We start from the raw sequence: 20,212 nt of genomic DNA, 5'->3' as shown, positions 1-20,212 counted from the left end.
TGCACACCCCCACCTCGCCGCCCGCCCAGCACGCCACACCCGCTCACGCGAGCGCACGCCCGCGTCTTCCCGCCCTGTTCCCAGGTGCTCTGCTCTCCTCGCAGCAGGGAGAAGCATCTAGGCGGTCTCAGGTCTCCCCTCTGTTTCAGGCCGCCTGGTGGCGCCCCACGGTCCTCAGCATAAACGCCAGGGTCCTTGCAGGGGCCCTTCAGGCCGAGGTGACCTGGACCCGCTGACCTCTTGGCCCCAGCCAGCCCTCCTTCCCGGCCCTTCCCCGGCTTTCTAAAGCTTGGCTTGGCCTTAGAGTCTCGACGCGAGCCACTCCTGCCAGACTGAACATCCTTTCCCAGAGGTGTGCGTTTCTGACTTCTCCTTGTCATTTTGGTCTCAGCTCAGTGCCACCTGCTCACGCTTTTCTGACCGCCCAGGCAAGGCGCTCCCATCCTCTCTCATATCATCCTGGGTTTTGTTTGTCCTGTTTTGTTTGTGGTCCCGTTGGAGCACAGACTTGGGTGTAAAATAGGCTTAAGGATGTCTTGTACAACACGAGGAATACAGCCACCATTTTGTCATAATGTACATGGAAAATAACCTTTAAAAACTGTATACGATTTGTTTAAATGTTTGATTTGCATAATTTATAAAAGAGTTCCATGATGAACACACGTATTTACTCAAACAAATAAAAAGTTTTGAAGACTATTACTATGGAAATACCATCTATACAATAAAGTTATTTCAAAGGTTGAAATAATTTTGGATGGTCCACTTATTTTAAGCAGCGGTTAACACAACTAAATTCTGTCAACAACAGAGTAATAATGATAATATCCATCAATATGCATAATAGTTTACAAAGATCCTTCTTGCAGATAGCTTTCCTGTTTTGATAAAAAATTGATGAATGATGATTAAAATATCACAGAATATAGGAAATATGAAAGTGTGAAAAGTGTTAGTCGCTCAGCCATGTCTGGCTCTTTCTGACCCAAGGACTGTAGCCCGCCAGGCTCCTCTGTCCATGGGATTCTCCAGGCAAGAATACTGGAGTGGGTTGCCATTACCTACTCCAGGGGAATCTTCCCGACCCAGGGATTGGACCTGGGTCTTCTGTATTGCAGGCAGATTCTCTACTGTCTGAACCACCAGAGAAGCCCCTAATATGAAGATGGAAGCAAAAGAAAAAAAAAATCTTACCTCTAAGAATTGCTATCACTACCGTTATCTAATCATCCTGGATATGATAGTGCAACAGAGAGATGTGTGACAGAAATGTTTCCATAAACACTACTCACTTCAATATTGCTTAAAAGCAACTGAAGAAAAAGGAGCCCAAATTTCATTGAGTGAACTGCTGATCTTCAGATAAAAGTGTTTTACCACAAGAGCAATTATTTTCTATTATGTAATATTTAACGTTGCTATGGATTCTCTAAGTTTTCTGCTTGCTTTAGTGCATTTTCCCTTGTATTTTTCACCTGTGGGAAGATACATTAGACTCTGTCTGCCGAAAGGTAGGTTGTAAAGGTGGGAACCACTTTAAACCATTTTTTCCATTTTCCTTCCTGCGCAGTGCCTCCCTCTGGTCCCCAGAACTTGCGGGTCTCGGAAGAATGGTATAACAGATTGCGCATTACGTGGGACCCCCCGTCTGCCCCCGTGAAGGGCTATAGGATTGTCTACAAACCTGTCAGTGGTAAGTCATGCTTTTGAAAAATATAATCTTTAAAGATAGGCTAATTTTGTTTTTACTTTCCATCATTGTGGAAAGAATGGGAAAGAGTCTCTTCCCTTTTTTGAAAAAAAAAAAAAATGTGTGAAGTTACCACCTCACCTAAAACACAGCTGGTATGTTAATAAGCAGAATATATACTTGGTCTACAATTGACCTATCCCTACCCCAGCCAAGGAGCCAGCCAAAGCAGACTTTGACTCCTTAGCAATAAGAGGCTTCTATGGCTTGATGGATATATAAGCTCTAAACATTTAGACTCTTCAATTTCTAATTCTTCTTCTATGTCTTACTTCTTGGACTAGTTAGAAAAAGTTCATTTACCGACTTCTCAGTCTCCTCATTCTGGAAACTGTTAAGGTATTTGTTGTTCAGTCACTAAGCTGTGTATGACTCTTTGCGACCCCATGGACGGCAGCACGCCAGACTTCCCTGTCCTTCACTGTCTCCTGGAGCTTGCTCAGACTCATGTCCATTGAGTTGATGATGCCATCCAGCCATCGCGTCCTCTGTTACCCCATTCTCCTCCTGCCCTCAGTTCGAAAGCATCAGTTTTTCGGTGCTCAGCCTTCTTTATGGCCCACCTCTCACATCAGTACATGACTACTGGGAAAACCATAACTTTGGCTACATGGACCTTTGTCAGCAAAGCGATGTCTCTGCTTTTTAGTATGGTATGTAGGTTCCTCATAGCTTTTTGAAAAATATTAATTTATTTATTTAAATTGGAGGCTAATTACTTTACAATATTATAGTGGTTTTTGCCATACATTGACAAGACATGGGACACATGTCATAGCTTTTTGAAAACTAGGTTAAGATGAAAAATTCATCAGATTGAGGAAAACTTAAAAATCATCCTTTGGGTCACTAAAAACCTTTCTGCCCTCAAAAGCACTACGAGTCTCAATTTGTGTAGGACATAGCACAGAATATTTTTCCTGATCAATCAACGATTCCAGTGGGTTGAAGCAGAGGTGAAAATGTAAAAGGCCGAAGAAGCCAGGTGGTCCAGGGCCTTGGAGGAAGCGTGTCCTGTCTGAGCTTGGAGCCCGTAATGGCAGCATAGATGGTTGCCCCTTATGTGGCAAGGTGTGGCGTAGTGTCCGTGAGAGAAGTGGCTGCTGGGGCAACTGAATGCCCTCTGGGGACGAAGCTGGGTGTCTGAGGTGGGTAACTCAGCATGACCTCTGTCTTATCACGTGCCCCGAAGCCGTGACGTCCTGGCGGCTCTACGTGAAGGCCTCGCAGCATGGTGCGTGGTGGACGGTGGGGTGAGCCAGTTTCTTTGGGTAGGTCTAGGGAAAGAGCTGTATTTAAGAAAAGGACCAGATGCCTTGGAGGAGCGCTCGCCTGGGAGTCAGGGAGGTGGGTAGGTCTCGGAGTGTAACGGGGCGAGTTCCGAGCCCCACTCCGTGTGTGTCTCCTGGGCGGTCTGAAGCACAGCGGGGTAAGTGCAGTTAGCTCGGAAGTGTCCCTGTGTTTCCCTGACCTCTCGTAACTGAAATGCACTCTTTGTCCTTCAGTTGCTGGCCCGACCCTGGAAACGTTCGTGGGAGCTAACATTAACACCATCCTCATCACAAACCTGCTCAGCGGAATGGACTACAACGTGAAAATATTCGCTTCCCAGGCCGCGGGTTTCAGCGACGCTCTGACCGGCGTGGTGAAGACACGTAAGGCCGACCGCTGCCCCGTGCGGCTCTGCGCTTTGTCTTCTCTGTAACCTAAGCCCCGCGGCAGCGGCGGCCGGTGTCTCTTTTCTCCAGCGTGACCCTTTCTGAATGGTGCCTCATGGAAAGAAAGGTGTGCTCCCTACTCGGAGCTGTGGTTCAGAGTCCTAGTTGGCAGGCAGAATGTCAGAAGCTGGCGTTCAAACATACTTGGTGGTGGATGGGATTTCCTTCTGGAAAGTCTTTGTTGGTATTTTTCAAATTAGGTGAAATTTTCCATCCAGCCCATATAACCTGATGCAGTCAAAGCCAGTCCAAGCTGAGCCAGGGGGAAATTTGCCTTTTGTCAAAGCCTTTGCCCCTCTCCACCCTCTCACTCCATCCATTAAAGATACTTGCACCACTCAAAAGACTTCCTTCTCTGTCTTTTAAGGGTTTGCATGCTGTCTGCACACCATCTGGGACTTCTCCTTGGCACACATCACTCACAGACACCCATGGCATAATACAGTGTTTTCCAAACTCCGGCACGTATGTGCCATATTCCTGCTGTTTCTTATGCTTCCACACCATCTGTTTAATATATTTCTTTAAATCAACTTACAGTTTCTTTTTGTTTTTACTTAAATGCTTTCAAAAACCACATAATAACTCTCAACAGAAAACCAATCTTTTTCATACACATTGCTTCCCTGCTGGCTCAGCTGGTAAAGGATCCGCCTGCAATGCAGGAGACCCGGGCTCGATTCCTGGGTCGGGAAGATCCCCTGGAGGAGGGAAAGTCTACCCACTCCAGTATTCTGGCCTGGAGATTTCCATGGACCGTATATTCCATGGAGTCGTAAAGAGTTGTACACAACTGAGTGACTTTCACTTTCACTTTAATACACATTAAAGGTAATACATAAATGATCAAAATAAAAATGGCTTGGCTGTCGGATGACTGAAATTACCCCGAGTGTTATCAACAACACACGACCCACACTTGAGAATGTTAGTCATGGTGTAATCAGAAGTGTAAACCGTAAATCTTCTTATTAGCTAAGGCCTTGAGCAAATAACCTCTCACCTCTCTGAGCCCACATTTTCTCACCCCTAAAATGAAGATATAATATTAATAGTAATAATTGTTTATAGACTGTTTGGGAAGACTAAAGAGATAACATATAGAAAGGGTCTACTTTATGGCAAGCATTTGACAAATAACCACTTTTATCATTGTAGTAATTGTGCTTTGTGAATTTGGGTCGTCTCTCACTGTCATTGCTAATCAAAAAATTATTCCAACAAAAGGGATTTTATAAGGATGAGGCATATATTAGACCAAACCCCATGCCGCCTGTGTCTGGCCTCCCGTGTTTTATATAGGGCCTCAGTTCAGTTCTGCCACTCAGTCATGTCCAACTCTTTGTGACCCCATGGGCTGCAGCACGCCAGGCCTCCCTGTCTATCACCAATTCCCGAAGCTTACTCAAACTCAAGTCCATCAAGTTGGTGATGCCATCCAACCATCTCATTCTCTGTCGTTCTCTTCTCTGCCCTTTCATTAGAGGAAGCTTCCTGAATTCTTTTTTATGGAAATCTTTAAAATTAAAAAGCTAGATGTGTGATCCATTTAATCTGAAAAGAAATAGTGTCTCTCTTCAACAGGGCTAGGAAGCCTTTGGCCTCTGGTCCTTAACTCGTACGTGGCAATTGAAACGATAGTGTAGGTACTATGGAGTGGAAGTGTTAGTCACTCAGTCGTGTCCGACTCTGCGACCCCGTGGACTGTAGCCCTCCAGGCTGCTCTGTCCATGGGATTCTCCAGGCCAGAACACCGGAGTGGGTTGCCATGCGCTCCTCCAGGGGACCTTCCCAACCCAGGGATCTAACTGGGTCTCCTGCACTGCAGGCGGGCTCTTTACCCTCCCAGCCCCCAGGGAGGCCCGCAGTAGCCCGTGTCTCCGTGTGTTGTGCCGTTATCGCCGCCCGACAGCCTTGCTCAGAAACCCCGCGAGTCCCCTGTGCGCCTCCACCTTCGTCTCCGCCGCTCCAGCTCATCCTTTCCTCTCAGGGTCGCCCTGCTGACCCTGCAGGTCCTTCTGCCCCTGACCTTCTCTTGCCCTGCCTCCTTCCTCTTCCTCGTCTCTGTCCTCGTCTCTCTGCTCACCTCCTTCCGTTTCACCCCTCTTCTCTTCTTTAGTAAATGTGGTGAGTATTCCAAATGTATTTTAAAATAACAAAAGTATCGAATTGTTTTATCATCTATCCTTAAGGTAAAAATTAGATTGGCTTGCTTTCTCTCTTTCTCCCAAGCATAATAAAACCCTGTAAAATGGAAAATAAATTGATTCGTGGTATTTTTAAAATTTAGTGTGGGTATATAAGTCATTCTTGGTTTCCTTTTTTTGTCGGGGGAGAGGGTTTTTTCATTGACTTAGGAAAAGTGGTCTTCCTTTGCTGATCAGCAGAAAGGAGCAATGTCATGATGCAAATTGTTACTAGTCCAGATTATTTTTATCATCTTGAAAAATAATTTTAAGCTATTTTTAAATTTTATGAAGTGACTGAAAGAAAGAGAAAGTACAAGAGAATGATGTGGATGAAGGCAGAGGTCATAAGAAAAAGTAAATTATTATTAATTTTCTGCTTTTTCTGCTTGGATCTAAGTGGTAAACACTAAATCCTTAGTCCTCAATTGGAGAAACGGTACTTTTACTGCTTCTTCAAATAAACTCCCTGTGAATAATTTTGGTATGTAACTGTGTTCATTCTAAGATTAATAAGAACTCATGTATTTTTAATCATTTTTTGTTTTCTGTGTTAAATCTTTCCTTTTTAAATTTTCAAAGATTTGTTCGTTCCCATTCAGTCGTGTTTTGAAGGCCAGCGTGTGTGAACTGCTCCCGTTTGAGTAATTCCTGTTTTGTCCTCTTTCATCTTCCGTTTTGTTTAAACCATGACTTTCTTTCAGTGGTTGATGAGTACATATTGTATTTAACGTTTTTGTTATGAAAGTATTACATATTAATTGAGGAATATTTTGAAAGCATAAATAAATGAAGAGGGAAGATTTAAAATCACCCATAATTTCACCATCCATCGCAACTGGCTTTTTCCAGATATATGTTTTCTTTTTTGTTTACAGAAAACAGGCAAACCCTATCATATATCACATTCTGCAACTGCTTTTTAAAGTCATAAAATAGCTATCCTTTCTGTACTGATTTGTTGTAACTTGGTGGGTTTCCTACCGCTGGCTGTGGAACCTTGAATTCGAATTTTACCAAAGTTGATTTTGGACTTGGGGATGATTGTGGCGTTTCTGCAGTTGACCGAGTCGTGTTCCTGTTTCTCTGTAGTGTTTCTGGGTGTGACCGACCTTCAGGCGGATGCGATCCAGATGACCAGCTTGTGTGCCCACTGGCAGGTGCAGCGTCATGCCACCGCCTACAGGGTGGTCCTGGAATCCCGCCAGGGTAAGTGTGACCCATCACCCACGCTTCTGCCACGCACCCGCGTACTCTGTGCAAGTTACTGTGGACAACACACAGGGAACTTTAGACAGAAGCATTCTGCTTGAGGAGGCAATGTTATGTTCCGATCGTGCAGGATGTGGAGTCAGGGTGACTGTTTAAGCCAGGTATTCAATCTCTCCAAACCTCCATTTCTCCGTTTACGGTCAATAGGTAGAACCATAGTGCGGATCTTGGGCATTCTCTGAGGATTAAGCTAATCTGTGTAAAATATTTGCAACAGTGCTTTGTACTTATTAAACACCCAGGAAATGTAGCTGGTGGTAGGAGTTGCAGAGGCAAGACTGATAACATATCTTAAAACTGTATGGTGCTATTATTTTGGTCTTTACTCTGTAGAGATCTAGGTTTGACTTCAATGTTTCTCTCAGTGATTTTTTTTTTACTTTTGGGGATAATTGATGAGCAGCAAACTCTCATTCAGGAGATGAGAGTTGTATCTGTGCTATCCACGGGCAGTACTTCAGCATCACAGCTCTCAAGTTCATCTACAGTTTGCGATTTGGCTTCAAAGGTGAAACACTTGAAATGTCTGCTTATTTTCAGTAAAAGTATCAAGAAGAAGAACAAAAGACTGATTCCCCAAGAATGAGTTTCCAGGAACTGTTAATCTTCTTTTCTCATTATCAGCATGAATAATATTCAGAAGATGGATCAAATAATGAAAATTTATTTGATCAGATTTGTATTGTCAGTAGCAAAGATCGTCTTGTTGTTTGGCGGGCAGGGACAGAGCCGACTTTACAGAATTCCAGATGACATTTTTTAGTCTTCCACATTTGCTTATAAGGTCATTTAATTTTAAAACAATTGGTTAATTAATCGCTGCTGGCAGGCTCTCCTCTAGCTGCTGCCGGTGGAGGCCGCTCTCGAGCTGCGGCGTGTGGGCCTGCTGTTGTGGCGGCTTCCCTTGTGAGGCCCAGACTTGGCTCCCCGGCTTTCAGAGTTGTAGCGTGGGCTCCGTAGTTGTGGCTCATGGGCTTAGGAGCCCCGTGGCATGAGGAATCTTCCCAGACCAAACCCAAGTCCCCTGCACAGGCAGGTGGATTCTCATCCGCTGGACCACCAGGGACGTCCTCATGATTGTTATTATTTTTCTATTTCTGGATAAGTGATAGTGGTTTCCTCTCTTAAAAGTAGTGGAAAGGGCTGATTTTTCAGGTCTGGATGGGACTTGTGTGTAGTTAGTGGCACACATACCTGGCCATGACTATATTTGAAATGCAGAAATCTCACTTTTAATCTAACCCAGGAAGTGGAAAGCATAGTTTAGTAAAGTACTAAGAGTTTAGTAGAGTGCTGGAAATGAGCTGAAAATACAAGATAGAAACACAAGAAGAGATTTCTGCCAACGCTAACCAAGGCTTTGTTCCCTCAGGGGTGCTAATAAGCCACTAATTACTTGATTCCGTGTGTGTGATCCTGTAAAGGGTCCCTTTAACCAGACATTGGCTGAGCATACGGGAGTGGCTTTAATGTGCAATAAACATCGAATAAGGAAAAGTCAAGACAAATCACTTGGATTTTGTAGTGGTTTTAAATGATGCTTAACCTGGAATGTTAGGTCCATGAATCAAGGCAAACTGGAAGTGGTCAAACAGGAAATGGCAAGAGTGAACATCAACATTTTAGGAGTCAGTGAACTAAAATGGACTGGAATGGGTGAATTGAATTCAGATGACCATTATACCTACTACTGTGGGCAGGAATCCCTTAGAAGAAATGGAGTAGTCCTCATAGTCAACCAGAGTTTGAAATGCAGTTCAGTTCAGTTCAGTCACTTAGTCGTGTCCAACTCTTTGCAACCTCATGAACTGCAGCACACCAGGCCTCCCTGTCCATCACCAACTCCTGGAGTTTACATGAAATGCAGTACTTCAATGCAATCTCAAAAATGACAAAATGATCTCTGTTCGTTTCCAAGGCAAACCATTCAATATCACAGTAATCCAAGTCTATGCCCCAACCAGTAATGCTGAAGAAGCTGAAGTTGAACGGTTCTATGAAGACCTACAAGACCTTCTAGAACTAACACCCGAAGAAGATGTTCTTTTCATTATAGGGGACTGGAATGCAAAAGTAGGAATCAAGAGCTACCTGGAGTAACAGGCAAATTTGTCCTTGAAGTACAGAATGAAGCAGGGCAAAGGCTAAGTTTTGCCAAGAGAACACACTGGTCATGGCAAACACCCTTTTCCAACAACACAAGAGAAAACTCCTCACATGGACATCACCAGATGGTCAACACCAAAATCAGATTGATTATATTCTTTGCAGCCAAAGATGGAGAAGTTCTATACAGTCAGCAAAAACAAGGCCAGGAGCTGACTATGGCTCAGATCATGAATTCCTTATTGCCAAATTCAGACTTAAACTGAAGAAAGTAGGGAAAACCACTAGGTTATTCAGGTATGACCTAAGTCAAATCCCTTATGACTATACAGTGGAGGTGAGAAATAGATTTAAGGGTTTGATTTGATAGAGTGCCTGAAGAACTATGGACGGAGGCTTGTGACATTGTACAGGAGGCAGGGATCAAGACCATCCCCAAGCAAAAGAAATGCAAAAAGGCAAAATGGCTGTCTGAGGAGGCCTTACAAATAGCTGAGAAAAGAAGGGAAGTGAAAAGCAAAGGAGAAAAGGAAAGATATTCCCATTTGAATGCAGAGTTCCAAGGAACAGCAAGCAGAGATAAGAAAGCCTTCCTCAGTGATCAGTGCAAAGAAATAGAGGATAACAATAGAATGGGAAAGACTAGGGATCTCTTCAAGAAAATTAGAGATACCATGGGAACATTTCATGCAAAGATGGGCTCAATAAAGGACAGAAATGGTATGGACCTAACAGAAGCAGAAGATATTAAGAAGAAGTGGCAAGAATACACAGAAGAACTGGACAATAAAAATCTTCACGACCCAGATATTCACAATGGTGTGATCACTCACCTAGAGTCAGACATCCCAGAAGCAAAGTCAAGTGGGCCTTAGGAAGCATCACCACAAACAAAGCTAGTAGAGGTGATGGAATTCCAGTTGAGCTATTTCAAATCCTAAAAGATGAGGCTGTGAAAGTGCTACACTCATTATGCCAGCAAATTTGGAAAACTCAGCAGGGGTCACAAGACTGGAAAAGGCCAGTTTTCATTCCAGTTCCAAAGAAAGGTAATGTGAAAGAATGTTCAGACTACTGCACAATTGCACTCATCTCACACGCTAGCCAAGTAATTCTCCAAGCAAGGGTTCAACAGTATGTGAACCATGAACTTCCAGATGTTTGAGCTGGATTTAGAAAAGGCAATGGAACCAGAGATCAAATTGTTAACACCCTCTGGATCATTGAAAAAGCAAGAGAGTTCCAGAAAAACATCTATTTCTGCTTTATTGACTTTGCCAAAGCCTTTGACTGTGTAGATCATAACAAAGTGTTGAAAATTCTTCAAGAGGTGGGAATACCAGACCACCTGACCTGCCTCCTGAGAAACATGTATCCAAGTCAAGAAACAACAGTTAGAACTGGACATGGAACAACACACTGGTTCCAAATAGGAAAAGGAGTACGTCAAGGCTGTATATTGTCACCCTGCTTATTTAACTTAAATGCAGAGTACATCATGAGAAATGCTGGGCTGGAAGAAGCACAAGCTGGAATCAAGATTGCCGGGAGAAATATAAATAACCTCAGATATGCTGATGACACCATCCTTATAGGAGAATGTGAAGAGGAACTAAAAAGCCTCTTGATGAAAGTAAAAGAGGAGAGTGAAAAAGTTGGCTTAAAGCTCAACATTCAGAAAACTAAGATCATAGCATCCAGTTCCAGCACTTCATGGCAGATAGATGGGGAAACAGTGGAAACAGTGACTGACTTTATTTTGTTGGGCTCCAAAATCACTGCAGATGTTGATTGCAGCCATGAAATTAGAAGACGCTTACTCCTTGGAAGAAAAGCTATGACCAACCTAGACAGCATATTAAAAAGCAGAGATGTTACTTTGCCAACAAAGGTCTGTCTAGTCAAGGCTATGGTTTTTCCAGTGGTCATGTATGGATGTGAGAGTTGGACTGTGAAGAAAGCTGAGCGCCAAAGAATTGATGCTTTTGAACTGTGGTTTTGGAGAAGACTCTTGAGAGTCCCTTGGGCTGCAAGGAGATCCAACCAGTTCATCCTAAAGGAAATCAGTCCTGGGTGTTCATTGGAAGGACTGATGCTAAAGCTGAAACTCTAGTACTTTGTCCACCTGATGGTAAGAACTGACTTACTGGAAAAAACCCTGATGCTGGGAAAGATTGAGGGTAGGAGGAGAAGGGGATGACAGAGGATGAGATGGCTGGATGGCATCACCAACTCAATGGACATGGGTTTGAGTAAACTCTGGGAGTTGGTGATGGACAAGGAGGCCTGGCGTGCTGTGATTCATGGGGTTGCAAAGAGTCGGACATGATTGAGCAACTGAACTGAACTGAAGCTTAATTAGATGAGAGACAGGCAACTGTTTGACAACACCTGTAAAATCTCGACGAGTTATGTTTCATTTATCTTTTTAAGACTAGCTGAGTCTCACTTTAATATAGAGCGGTTAACATTTATCACATTTGGTGGTACTTGTTAAACAAAATAGTAACTATAAGGATCACACATTCAAATTACCCCAGAGTATTTTTAACTATGATACTGTTTAAGAAGTTGACAGAGTGGGACAGAGGCTCCTTTAGATATGCATTAGCTTTCATTGAAAATCATATTTATACAGATTGACATAAAGACATCAAAACTGTCTTATCAAGGAATTAGTGAAACCCATCAGTATTTTTTTTATTATTAAATGCTTTTACAATTAGCATTGGGATTCTTATCAGACAATATGATTGATGTGTCTGATAATATTGATCTGGTCATTTAAAACCTCAATAAGCTCTTGGTGGACGTCCCAGGTGACTCAGTTTAAAGAATCCTCCTGCGAGTGATGGAGATGTGGAAGATGTAGGTTCGATCCCTGCCTTGGGAAGATCCCCTGGAGAAGGAAATGTCAGCCCACTCCAGTGCTCTTGCCTGGAAAATTGTATGGACAGAGGGGCCTGGCAGGTTGCAGTCCATGTAGTTGCAAAGAGTCAGACACAACCGAACGACTGAGCATGCACACACACACACACACACACACACACACATGCATGCACACACATGTATGCACACGCACACATGCAAGTGCACGCGCACACACATGCATGCACACGTGCGCACACACACACACACACACACACAACTCTCACTGAAGCCAAGTTTTTTATTGAAATACGCGTCCCCGCTTCCTTCTTATCTTCCAGTTAATTTGTACTTCGCCAGTATTATTTTCAGGCTGCCAAAAACCTTTTCAACTGAGCCTCAACAGTCTCAATTCAACAAGAGTGAATAAAAATGTTGTCCAGTTTATTTTTCATCAGCAGTTATAGCTGAACAATTTATGAGCCCAGTTAGCCCACATCTCATTCACTCAGGTGTCCAGTTGCATATTATTAACCAACTAGACAGCAACAGATTCAAATTGACGGCCAGGGGTGAGGAGTTAATGTAGGGAAAATGTTTAAATATTTTAACTTACACAGTTTAGGTCAGGGAAGTCTTTCCACTTTGGTTTTTTTTTTAATTTAATTTTTATTGTATACTGGAATACAGGTGACTTACAACGTCATGTCTATGTTGGGTGTACGGCCACCTGATTCAGTTGTACATATGCATATATATATTATTTGGATTCCTTTCCCATATAGGTTATTACAGAGTGTTGAGTGTATACAGTCGGTCCTTGTAGATTGTCTGTTGTATGTATATTACTGTGTATGTGTTAATCGCCACCTTCTAATTCATGCCTTGAAGTCTTCCACTTTGCACTGGGGAAGAATTAGGTTGAGTTTCTTTATCTCACAGAGTGATGTGATCATGATTCCTGACCACTGCTGTCGAAGGACATGTGATCAGATGTGCCTTCTTCCACGGGTGCCTGAGTCCCTGGGCTCCACTATTCAGCTCTGTGACACCTCCCGCTGGCTACACGTGCTGCCTCTGCAGAAATGTCAGTCCTTCCGCTTCAGCCAGAGAGACTTGGGACCCAATTTCTCCATGTGATAGAGAAGAGCCTTACCCCAAGCTGGCTTATTTCTGAATGCCTCTGGCAAACTCCTGGGCTTCCCAGGCGGCGTGGTAGTGAAGAACCCTCCTGCAATGTGGGAGACGGAAGAGAGGCAGGCTCAGTCCCTGGGCAGGAAGATCCCTGGAGGAGGGCATGGCAACCCGCTCCAGCGTTCGTGCCTGGGGAATCCCGTGGACAGAGGGGCCCGGCGGGCTGCAGTCCACGGGGTCGCAGAGTCAGACAGGACAGAAGCGACTTGGCACGTGTGTCCACACTGCCAAACCCCCACGTTTGACGGGTGGCGCTCTCTCTCTCTCTCTCATTGTGTGTGTTTTAAATCCCATGTCCGATCTCTGAGATGAAGTGAGCAGGCTTGTTTCTGCTCTAACCCGACAGCTGGTCAGTGTTGTTCTCTGGGCTCCCGTTTCCCCAGATGACTTCTTTTGAGGACCTTACCTGTGGTCATGCCTGTAAATCCCCAAGGCGTTTGTGAATAAAGCAGCAAGGCTGTGCCGTCAGGGGTGCCTGCTTAGTCTGCCAATGGTAAAAAGCACAAATAGCAGACGTCGAGTAGCAAGGTTGCCTACCCTGTGCCTAGCACCCCGAGACGTCCCCCAGCGTCTGCCTGAGGCGCGTGGAAGCCGCGGGGGTTCAGCGGGCCCCATCCCCCGCTCTCTGCCCTCCGCCTTCCTTCTCAATCAGTCTGAGAGCTGGCCCCGGTCAAGTCCAGACGTGCATCCTCCTAGCTTCAGCTTCATCGTCTTGGTTAAAAGAAAGCTCTTCTTTCTCAGTAATTCCCACAAAAGTCCAGGACCTTGAGTCAAGTTGGCCTGGTTTGGGTCGCATCCCCCTGAATCTATCACTGAGTTCACAGGCATGGAATCAACGGCAAGTGAGACCTGGCTTTTTCCCAGCCTGTGTCTGGGGAGAGGTGGGCGTTCTTACTCAGGCCTTCCCAAGTCAAAAGACGATGTGGGAAGGGATGGGTTCAATGAAAGAAAGATCAGATGTAAGACAGGCAAAAACAACAGCTGTCCTCTACTCATGTAAATATTATGACAGTTTTTTCATAGCCAAGAAGAAAAGAGAAAAAGAAAGATTACCAGAAGGATCAAGTCCTCTCAAGAGAGCGTGAAATCCACTCTGCGTTTGAGTCAGGCATTAGACTTTCCAAATTAAGTTGTAGGCTTTTGGTTAACTGTAGGACGGAGCAGAGTCTCAGAGGCTTTGGGTTGGTTTTGAGTACCTCGGAAACCCATGAGAGCCTCCGTCAGTTCTACAGACACAGCAGAGTCCTGTCTCCCTGTCCCTCTCTTTTTGAATTGACGTGGCACCTGAGGTTGGATGTACCTCACACTGTATTGCCCCCCTAATCCCATTAACTTGGTAAATTTCTTTTTAGCCTGATTTTTTTTTTAAGTTTCAAAAATGCTCACCTTGTCTTCTATCTTTAGGTACTGAAATGTCTAGTTTTCTGCGTCATTTATTAACCAGAATAGAGAATTGCAGCATAGTGGAGAGCCTACCTTATTAGGGACCAGATCCCAAAACAAAAGAGCATACGAAACGAAGCTTATTCCCGAGATTAAAATGTTTTGAAGCACTGATACCATGTTTGGGGGTCACAGGATTTGAAAGACCCAGAGAGTGGAAAGCATGAACCATGAACTTTCATGACTCAAATTCCAACTGAGTTTACCAGATCTGGGAACTTCTTTGTTTGTAGATCTCAGTAACCACTCCTGAGACACTTGGGAGTCAAGTTGGTGGCATGGCGGTCACCCAAAGAATGTATTTAGCATGACTTCATGAGAATGAATGCTCAATGACAGATTTTCCCCCTTGTTCCAAAAAAACAAAGTTAACTTCTGGCTTTTGGCACAAGGGGTCAAGGAAATTAGTCATCGTTTAAATCAGTTTAAATGTTTTTCTTTAAGGCAAAGCCATGAATCATAAATGCCAAAAGCAACATGGATGTACCCCCATTCATGCAACCCCTCTTTGTTAGCCTTGGGAGCAACCTGTTACTGTTGCCTATTAATTTCACAGTGCTTGTTCCAGTTTTCCAATGATTTGTAGGTTTTGTTTTGTTGTGTAGCAGTGAAACCTATTTATACTGTTGTCAAGGGTCTATAAAGTGCATGGGTATTCATGAGAAATAGAGGAAATGACAGAAAAGTACATTTCTAGAATTCCTGGAGAGTCTCACAAGTTTTTGTGAAGATAGGTAAAGATGATCCATGCATAGGATTTGGGAAATGTTTGTATTACACGTGACTCACAGAAGTTTGCAGGAGGCTCCAGAGTGGTAAGGGTCAAAATAAAAGTGCTGTTATGGGGTTCTGAGCCCAGAAACCCAAGGCTGAGTTTGGACATCAGCCAAGCAGAAGGCAGGGTTTACTGATATTTTCTTACTCTTAAGTTCCTCTCACAGCAATTAAAACCTCACAAACACTTTAAATAGTTTCAATTTCATCATTTTGTATAATATCTAATAAAGAAAATATTGAGATAGACCTATATCATTTCAAAGAAATATATTACTAAATATTATATTATAAAGATCACTTTTGAAGCTCTTTAATATTGACAATTATAAAAGTAAATTTCAGATTCCATTCAACAGATGGCCTTACTTTAATTACATTTTTAAAAAATCAGGATTTGTCCATAGATAAAGCCTTCTTCAGTGATCAGTGCAAAGAAATAGAGGAAAACAATAGAATGGGAAAAACTAGAGATCTCTTCAAGAAAATTAGAGATACCATGGGAACATTTCATGCAAAGATAGGCACAATAAAGGACAGAATTGGTATGAACCTAACAGAAGCAGAAGATAGTAAGAAAAGATGACAAGAATACACAGAAGAACTGTACAAAAAAGATCTTCATGGCCCAGGTAAACATGATAGCATGATCACTCACCTAGAGCCAGACATCCTGGAATGCAAAGTCAAATGGGCCTTAGGAAGCATCACAATGAACAAAGCTAGTGGAGGTGATGGAATTCCAGTTGAGCTATTTCAAATCCTAAAAGATGATGCTGTGAAAGTGCTGCACTCAATATGCCAGCAAATAGGGAAAACTCAGCAGTGGCCTCAGGACTGGAAAAGGTCAGTTTTCATTCCAATCTCAAAGAAAGGCAATGCCAAAGGATGCTCAAACTACCACACAACTGCACTCATCTCACACACTAGTAAAGTAATGCTCAAAATTCTCCAAGCCAGGCTTCAACAGTACATGAACAGTGAACTTTCAGATGTTCAAACTAGATTTAGAAAAGACAGAGGAACCAGAGATCAAATTGCCAACATCTGTTGGATCATAGGAAAAGCAAGAGAATTCCAGAAAAAAATCAACTTCTGCTTTATTGACCATGCCAAAGCCTTTAACTGTGTGAATCACAACAAATTGTGGAAAATTCTTCAAGAGATGGGCATGCCAGACCATCTTACCTGCCTCCTGAGAAATCTGTTTGCAGTTCAGGAAGCAACAGTTAGAGCCAGTTCCAAATTGGGAAAGGAGTACATCAAGGCTGTATATTGTCACCGTACTCATTTAACTTATATGCAGAACACATCATGAGAAATGCCGAGATGGATGAAGCACAAGCTGGAATCAAAATTGCTGGAAGAAATATAAAAATTCTCAGATATGCAGATAACACCGCCCTCATGGCAGAAAGTGAAGAGCAACTAAGGAGCCTCTTGATGAAAGTGAAAGAGGAGAGTGAAAAAGTTGGCTTAAAACTCAACTTTCAAAAAACCAAGATTGTGGCATCCAGTCCCATCACTTCATGGCAAATAGATGGGGAAACATTGGAAACAGTGTCAGACTTTATTTTGTTGGGCTCCAAAATCACTGCAGATGGTGATTGCAGCCATGAAATTAAAAGATGCTTGCTCCTTGGAAGAAAAGCTATGACCAACTTAGACAGCATATTAAAAAAACTGTCTCTAAAAAGTAATGTCTCTACATTACTTTGCTGACAAAGGTCTTCCTAGTCAAGGCTATGGTTTTTCCAGTGGTCATGTATGGATGTGAGAGTTGGACTATAAAGAAAACTGAGTGCTGAAGGATTAATGCTTTTAAGCTGTGGTGTTGGAGAAGACTCTTGAGAGTCCCTTGGACTGCAAGGAGATCCAACCAGTCCATCCTAAAGAAAATCTGTCCTGAATATTCATTGGAAGGACTGATGCCGAAACTCTAATGCTTTGGCCAGCTAATGTGAAGAACTGACTCACTGGAAAAGACCATGATGCTGGGAAAGATTGAAGGTGGGAGGAGAAGGGGACGACAGAGGACGAGATGGTTGGATGACATCACCCACTCGAGAATATGAGTTTGAGTAAACTCCAGGAGTTGGTGATGGACAGGGAGGCCTGGCGTGCTGCAGTCCATGGGGTCGCAGAGTTGGACACGACTGAGTGACTGAACTGAATTAAAATGATGTATATCATGTTTGTTCTGACTTGTGTATTATAATAAATATATTTTTGTTCATATATGTATGTAAAATAGAGACTGAAATGTAATAGTTTGTTACACTTTCAAAATAGACCAAAATCACTGTTCAACAATTTTGCTATTTTATGCTTAAAAAAAACAGCTGGTATTCTTTAATATTTTTTATATTTTGTTTATATTTAACCACTTAATAAGTATAATGTTTTTATCAGAGTAGTTTTTAATACTGTTTTTTTAATTCCTGTAAATAAAGCTATTTAAAGTTTGACCAGATGGGTGAAATTTATGGATCAGAGGAAAATCATTCTAGAGGGAAATTTGCATGATAGTTTTTTTCAGTGGTAGCAGTAATACTTTTTTTAAAAACCAATTCTCCATGCGGTTAAAAAAACATTAAGTACTCTGTGCTTATGAAGAAAACCCGTTTGAATTTCTTCAGTAATTAGAGGCACCAAGGCCGGCAGCCGTGGCCAGTGAGGTGGTGGAGTGCTGAGCTGTGAGGCCGCTCGTCTGACCTCCCAACTGTGGTGCTCACTAATTTCAGGTGCACTCACCAGTTCTCCCACTCTTTCATTTTGGAAAAATCACATGTTTAGCTTATTTTATGATATATTAAAGGAGGGCACGGCAACCCCCTCCAGTATTCTTGCCTGGAGAATTCCACGGACAGAGGAGCCTGGCAGGATACAGTCCATGGTGTCGCAGAGAGCCAAACACGACTCAAGTGACTTAGCCCAGCACATGGTATATTGATGGAGATTAAAGCACCATCCTCTGAGACTGGACTTCTAAGTTTGGAATTTACATTTTAGTTCAGCTGCTTAGTATATGGACTTGGGCAAACTAATTTTTCTGGTCTTCAGTTTCTTGTCTTTAAATTGGGGATAATTATAAGTATTATAAGGATCAAATGAATTAATACATGTAAAATCCTTAGAATCGTGCCTGGTGCGTGGTGAATGCTAAGTGAATGTTGGCCGTTGTTACCTTTGTTGTTATTTTTATCGTTAAACACCAAGCACAGAGCCTGGTGGTATTCCCTCGTGGCACTAGGGGTGAAGAATCTGCCTGTCAATGCAGGAGACCTCGTAAGAGACAAGGGTTTGGTCCCTGGCCCGGGAGGGTCCCCTGGAGAAGGGCATGGCAGCCCCCTCCAGGATTCTTGCCTAGAGAATCCCGTGGACAGAGGAGCCTGGCGGGCTTCAGTCCGTGGGGTTGCAAAGCATCAGACGCGACCAAAACGCTTAGCCCGCACACGCAGAGCCTGGAACCAAAATAAGCTCTCAGAATCATATTGGGAATTCTAATTTTTGAAAAATAAATATATTCGCCTCCACACCTGTCCAAAAGATCAGTCAGATGTGTGCATATAATTATAAACAGGAACAATTCTCTGTTTGTTAAGTCCTCAACAGCCTTTTACACTGACTACAGTCCCCTTTCTGAACATATAAAATACAATTTTCAATTATTAAAAAAGTGGATATATTAATTCTTTTAAATAAGATACAATTACTCAAACAAGTTTAATTCATTCTGGAGTTATCTGAATAGGCCGTACATACTAAGTATTTTAGAAGCAAATCATCTATTGGTGGCTATTTTTTTTTTTTTAATTCATGTATGTATGTTTGGTTCATTTATGTTTTGTTTTTATTATAGATACACAAAAGCAAGAATCCACTTTGGGTGGCGGGACAAACAGGCATTGCTTCTATGGACTTCAGCCTGATTCGGAATATAAGATCAGTGTTTACACAAAGCTCCAGGAGATGGAGGGACCCAGCGTGAGCGTAACGGGAAAAACACGTAAGTCAAGGTGTTCTCTCGTGATTTCTGTATCCATGAACAAACAGTATTTTAGGAATATGGTTTTGGTTCAGAAAACGTATTGCATCTAGAAAAGCATTAGTCATTGTGCCCTGGAATATCTGTAATACAAACGCTGCTCTTTTTTTCCCATTCATTTTTATTAGTCGGAGGCTAATCACTTTACAGTATTGCAGTGGTTTTGTCGCACACTGACATGAGTCAGCCAGGGATCTACACGTGTCCCCATCCGATCCCCTGTGCCCACTGCCCGTGGCCCGCGCTGGCGTCTGTGTGGATGTCCCTGTCCTCCGCCCACTGTCGCGGGGGCTGTGAGGCCTAGGGCGGCAAAGTGCTCGGAACAATGGCCCCCATTGTGATGCTCCGCCGGGAACATCTGTGGCGGGGGAGTGTGCGATGGAGTGTGAGGCCTGGGTCCTGACACCGCAGCAACGCTCAGAGCTCCAGCCTCCAGGGTGGGACTGGAGCCAGGACGTGCCCGCTGGCCGCCCCCGGCCTTGCCTCCTGAAGAGGCTCTGACGCTTTTTCCAAGTTGGCAGGAAATCTGACGCGCTGAAGGGAAAGGCAAAGTACAGAAGAAAGCAAAGCACTTTCTACATATTCTGAAGAGCGAGGAAGGTACCAACTGCTCCGTGTCCTTTGCATCAAAGATTCCTGACCTAGAAGCCATAAGCATTAAAATGCTTTGAATGGCACTGAATTCTGGGAGATACCTGTGTGTCCCCAACTCCGTGTCTTGAACTTAAACTAGAAATCCTCAGGGACTGGTGTCTGAATAGGTGGCTGATGAGGGGCTTTTTTGATAGCCCCTCCATCCTGTATCTGACATTTAGAAAGTTATACTACTCAGGTGTACAGGTCTTTCAGT

The 20,212-nt window shown here is 43.3% G+C and overlaps 1 protein-coding gene across 6 annotated transcripts in view; it reads left to right on the top strand.

Moving 5' to 3' along the window:
- Positions 1 to 20,212, top strand: part of COL14A1 (collagen type XIV alpha 1 chain) — a 225,961-nt gene that overhangs the window by 107,312 nt on the left and 98,437 nt on the right. For all 6 annotated transcript variants that reach the window (XM_065903379.1, XM_065903381.1, XM_065903380.1 and 3 more), the window contains exons 21-24: positions 1,574 to 1,696; positions 3,259 to 3,408; positions 6,750 to 6,866; positions 19,177 to 19,323. In XM_065903379.1, coding sequence (XP_065759451.1) covers positions 1,574 to 1,696; positions 3,259 to 3,408; positions 6,750 to 6,866; positions 19,177 to 19,323 — 537 coding nt within the window. The remainder of the gene's footprint in view (positions 1 to 1,573; positions 1,697 to 3,258; positions 3,409 to 6,749; positions 6,867 to 19,176; positions 19,324 to 20,212) is intronic.

The sequence above is a fragment of the Muntiacus reevesi genome, chromosome 12, assembly GCF_963930625.1.
Source record: "Muntiacus reevesi chromosome 12, mMunRee1.1, whole genome shotgun sequence".
Classification (NCBI taxonomy): Eukaryota; Metazoa; Chordata; class Mammalia; order Artiodactyla; family Cervidae; genus Muntiacus; species Muntiacus reevesi.
This window is presented reverse-complemented; position numbering and strand designations above follow the sequence as displayed.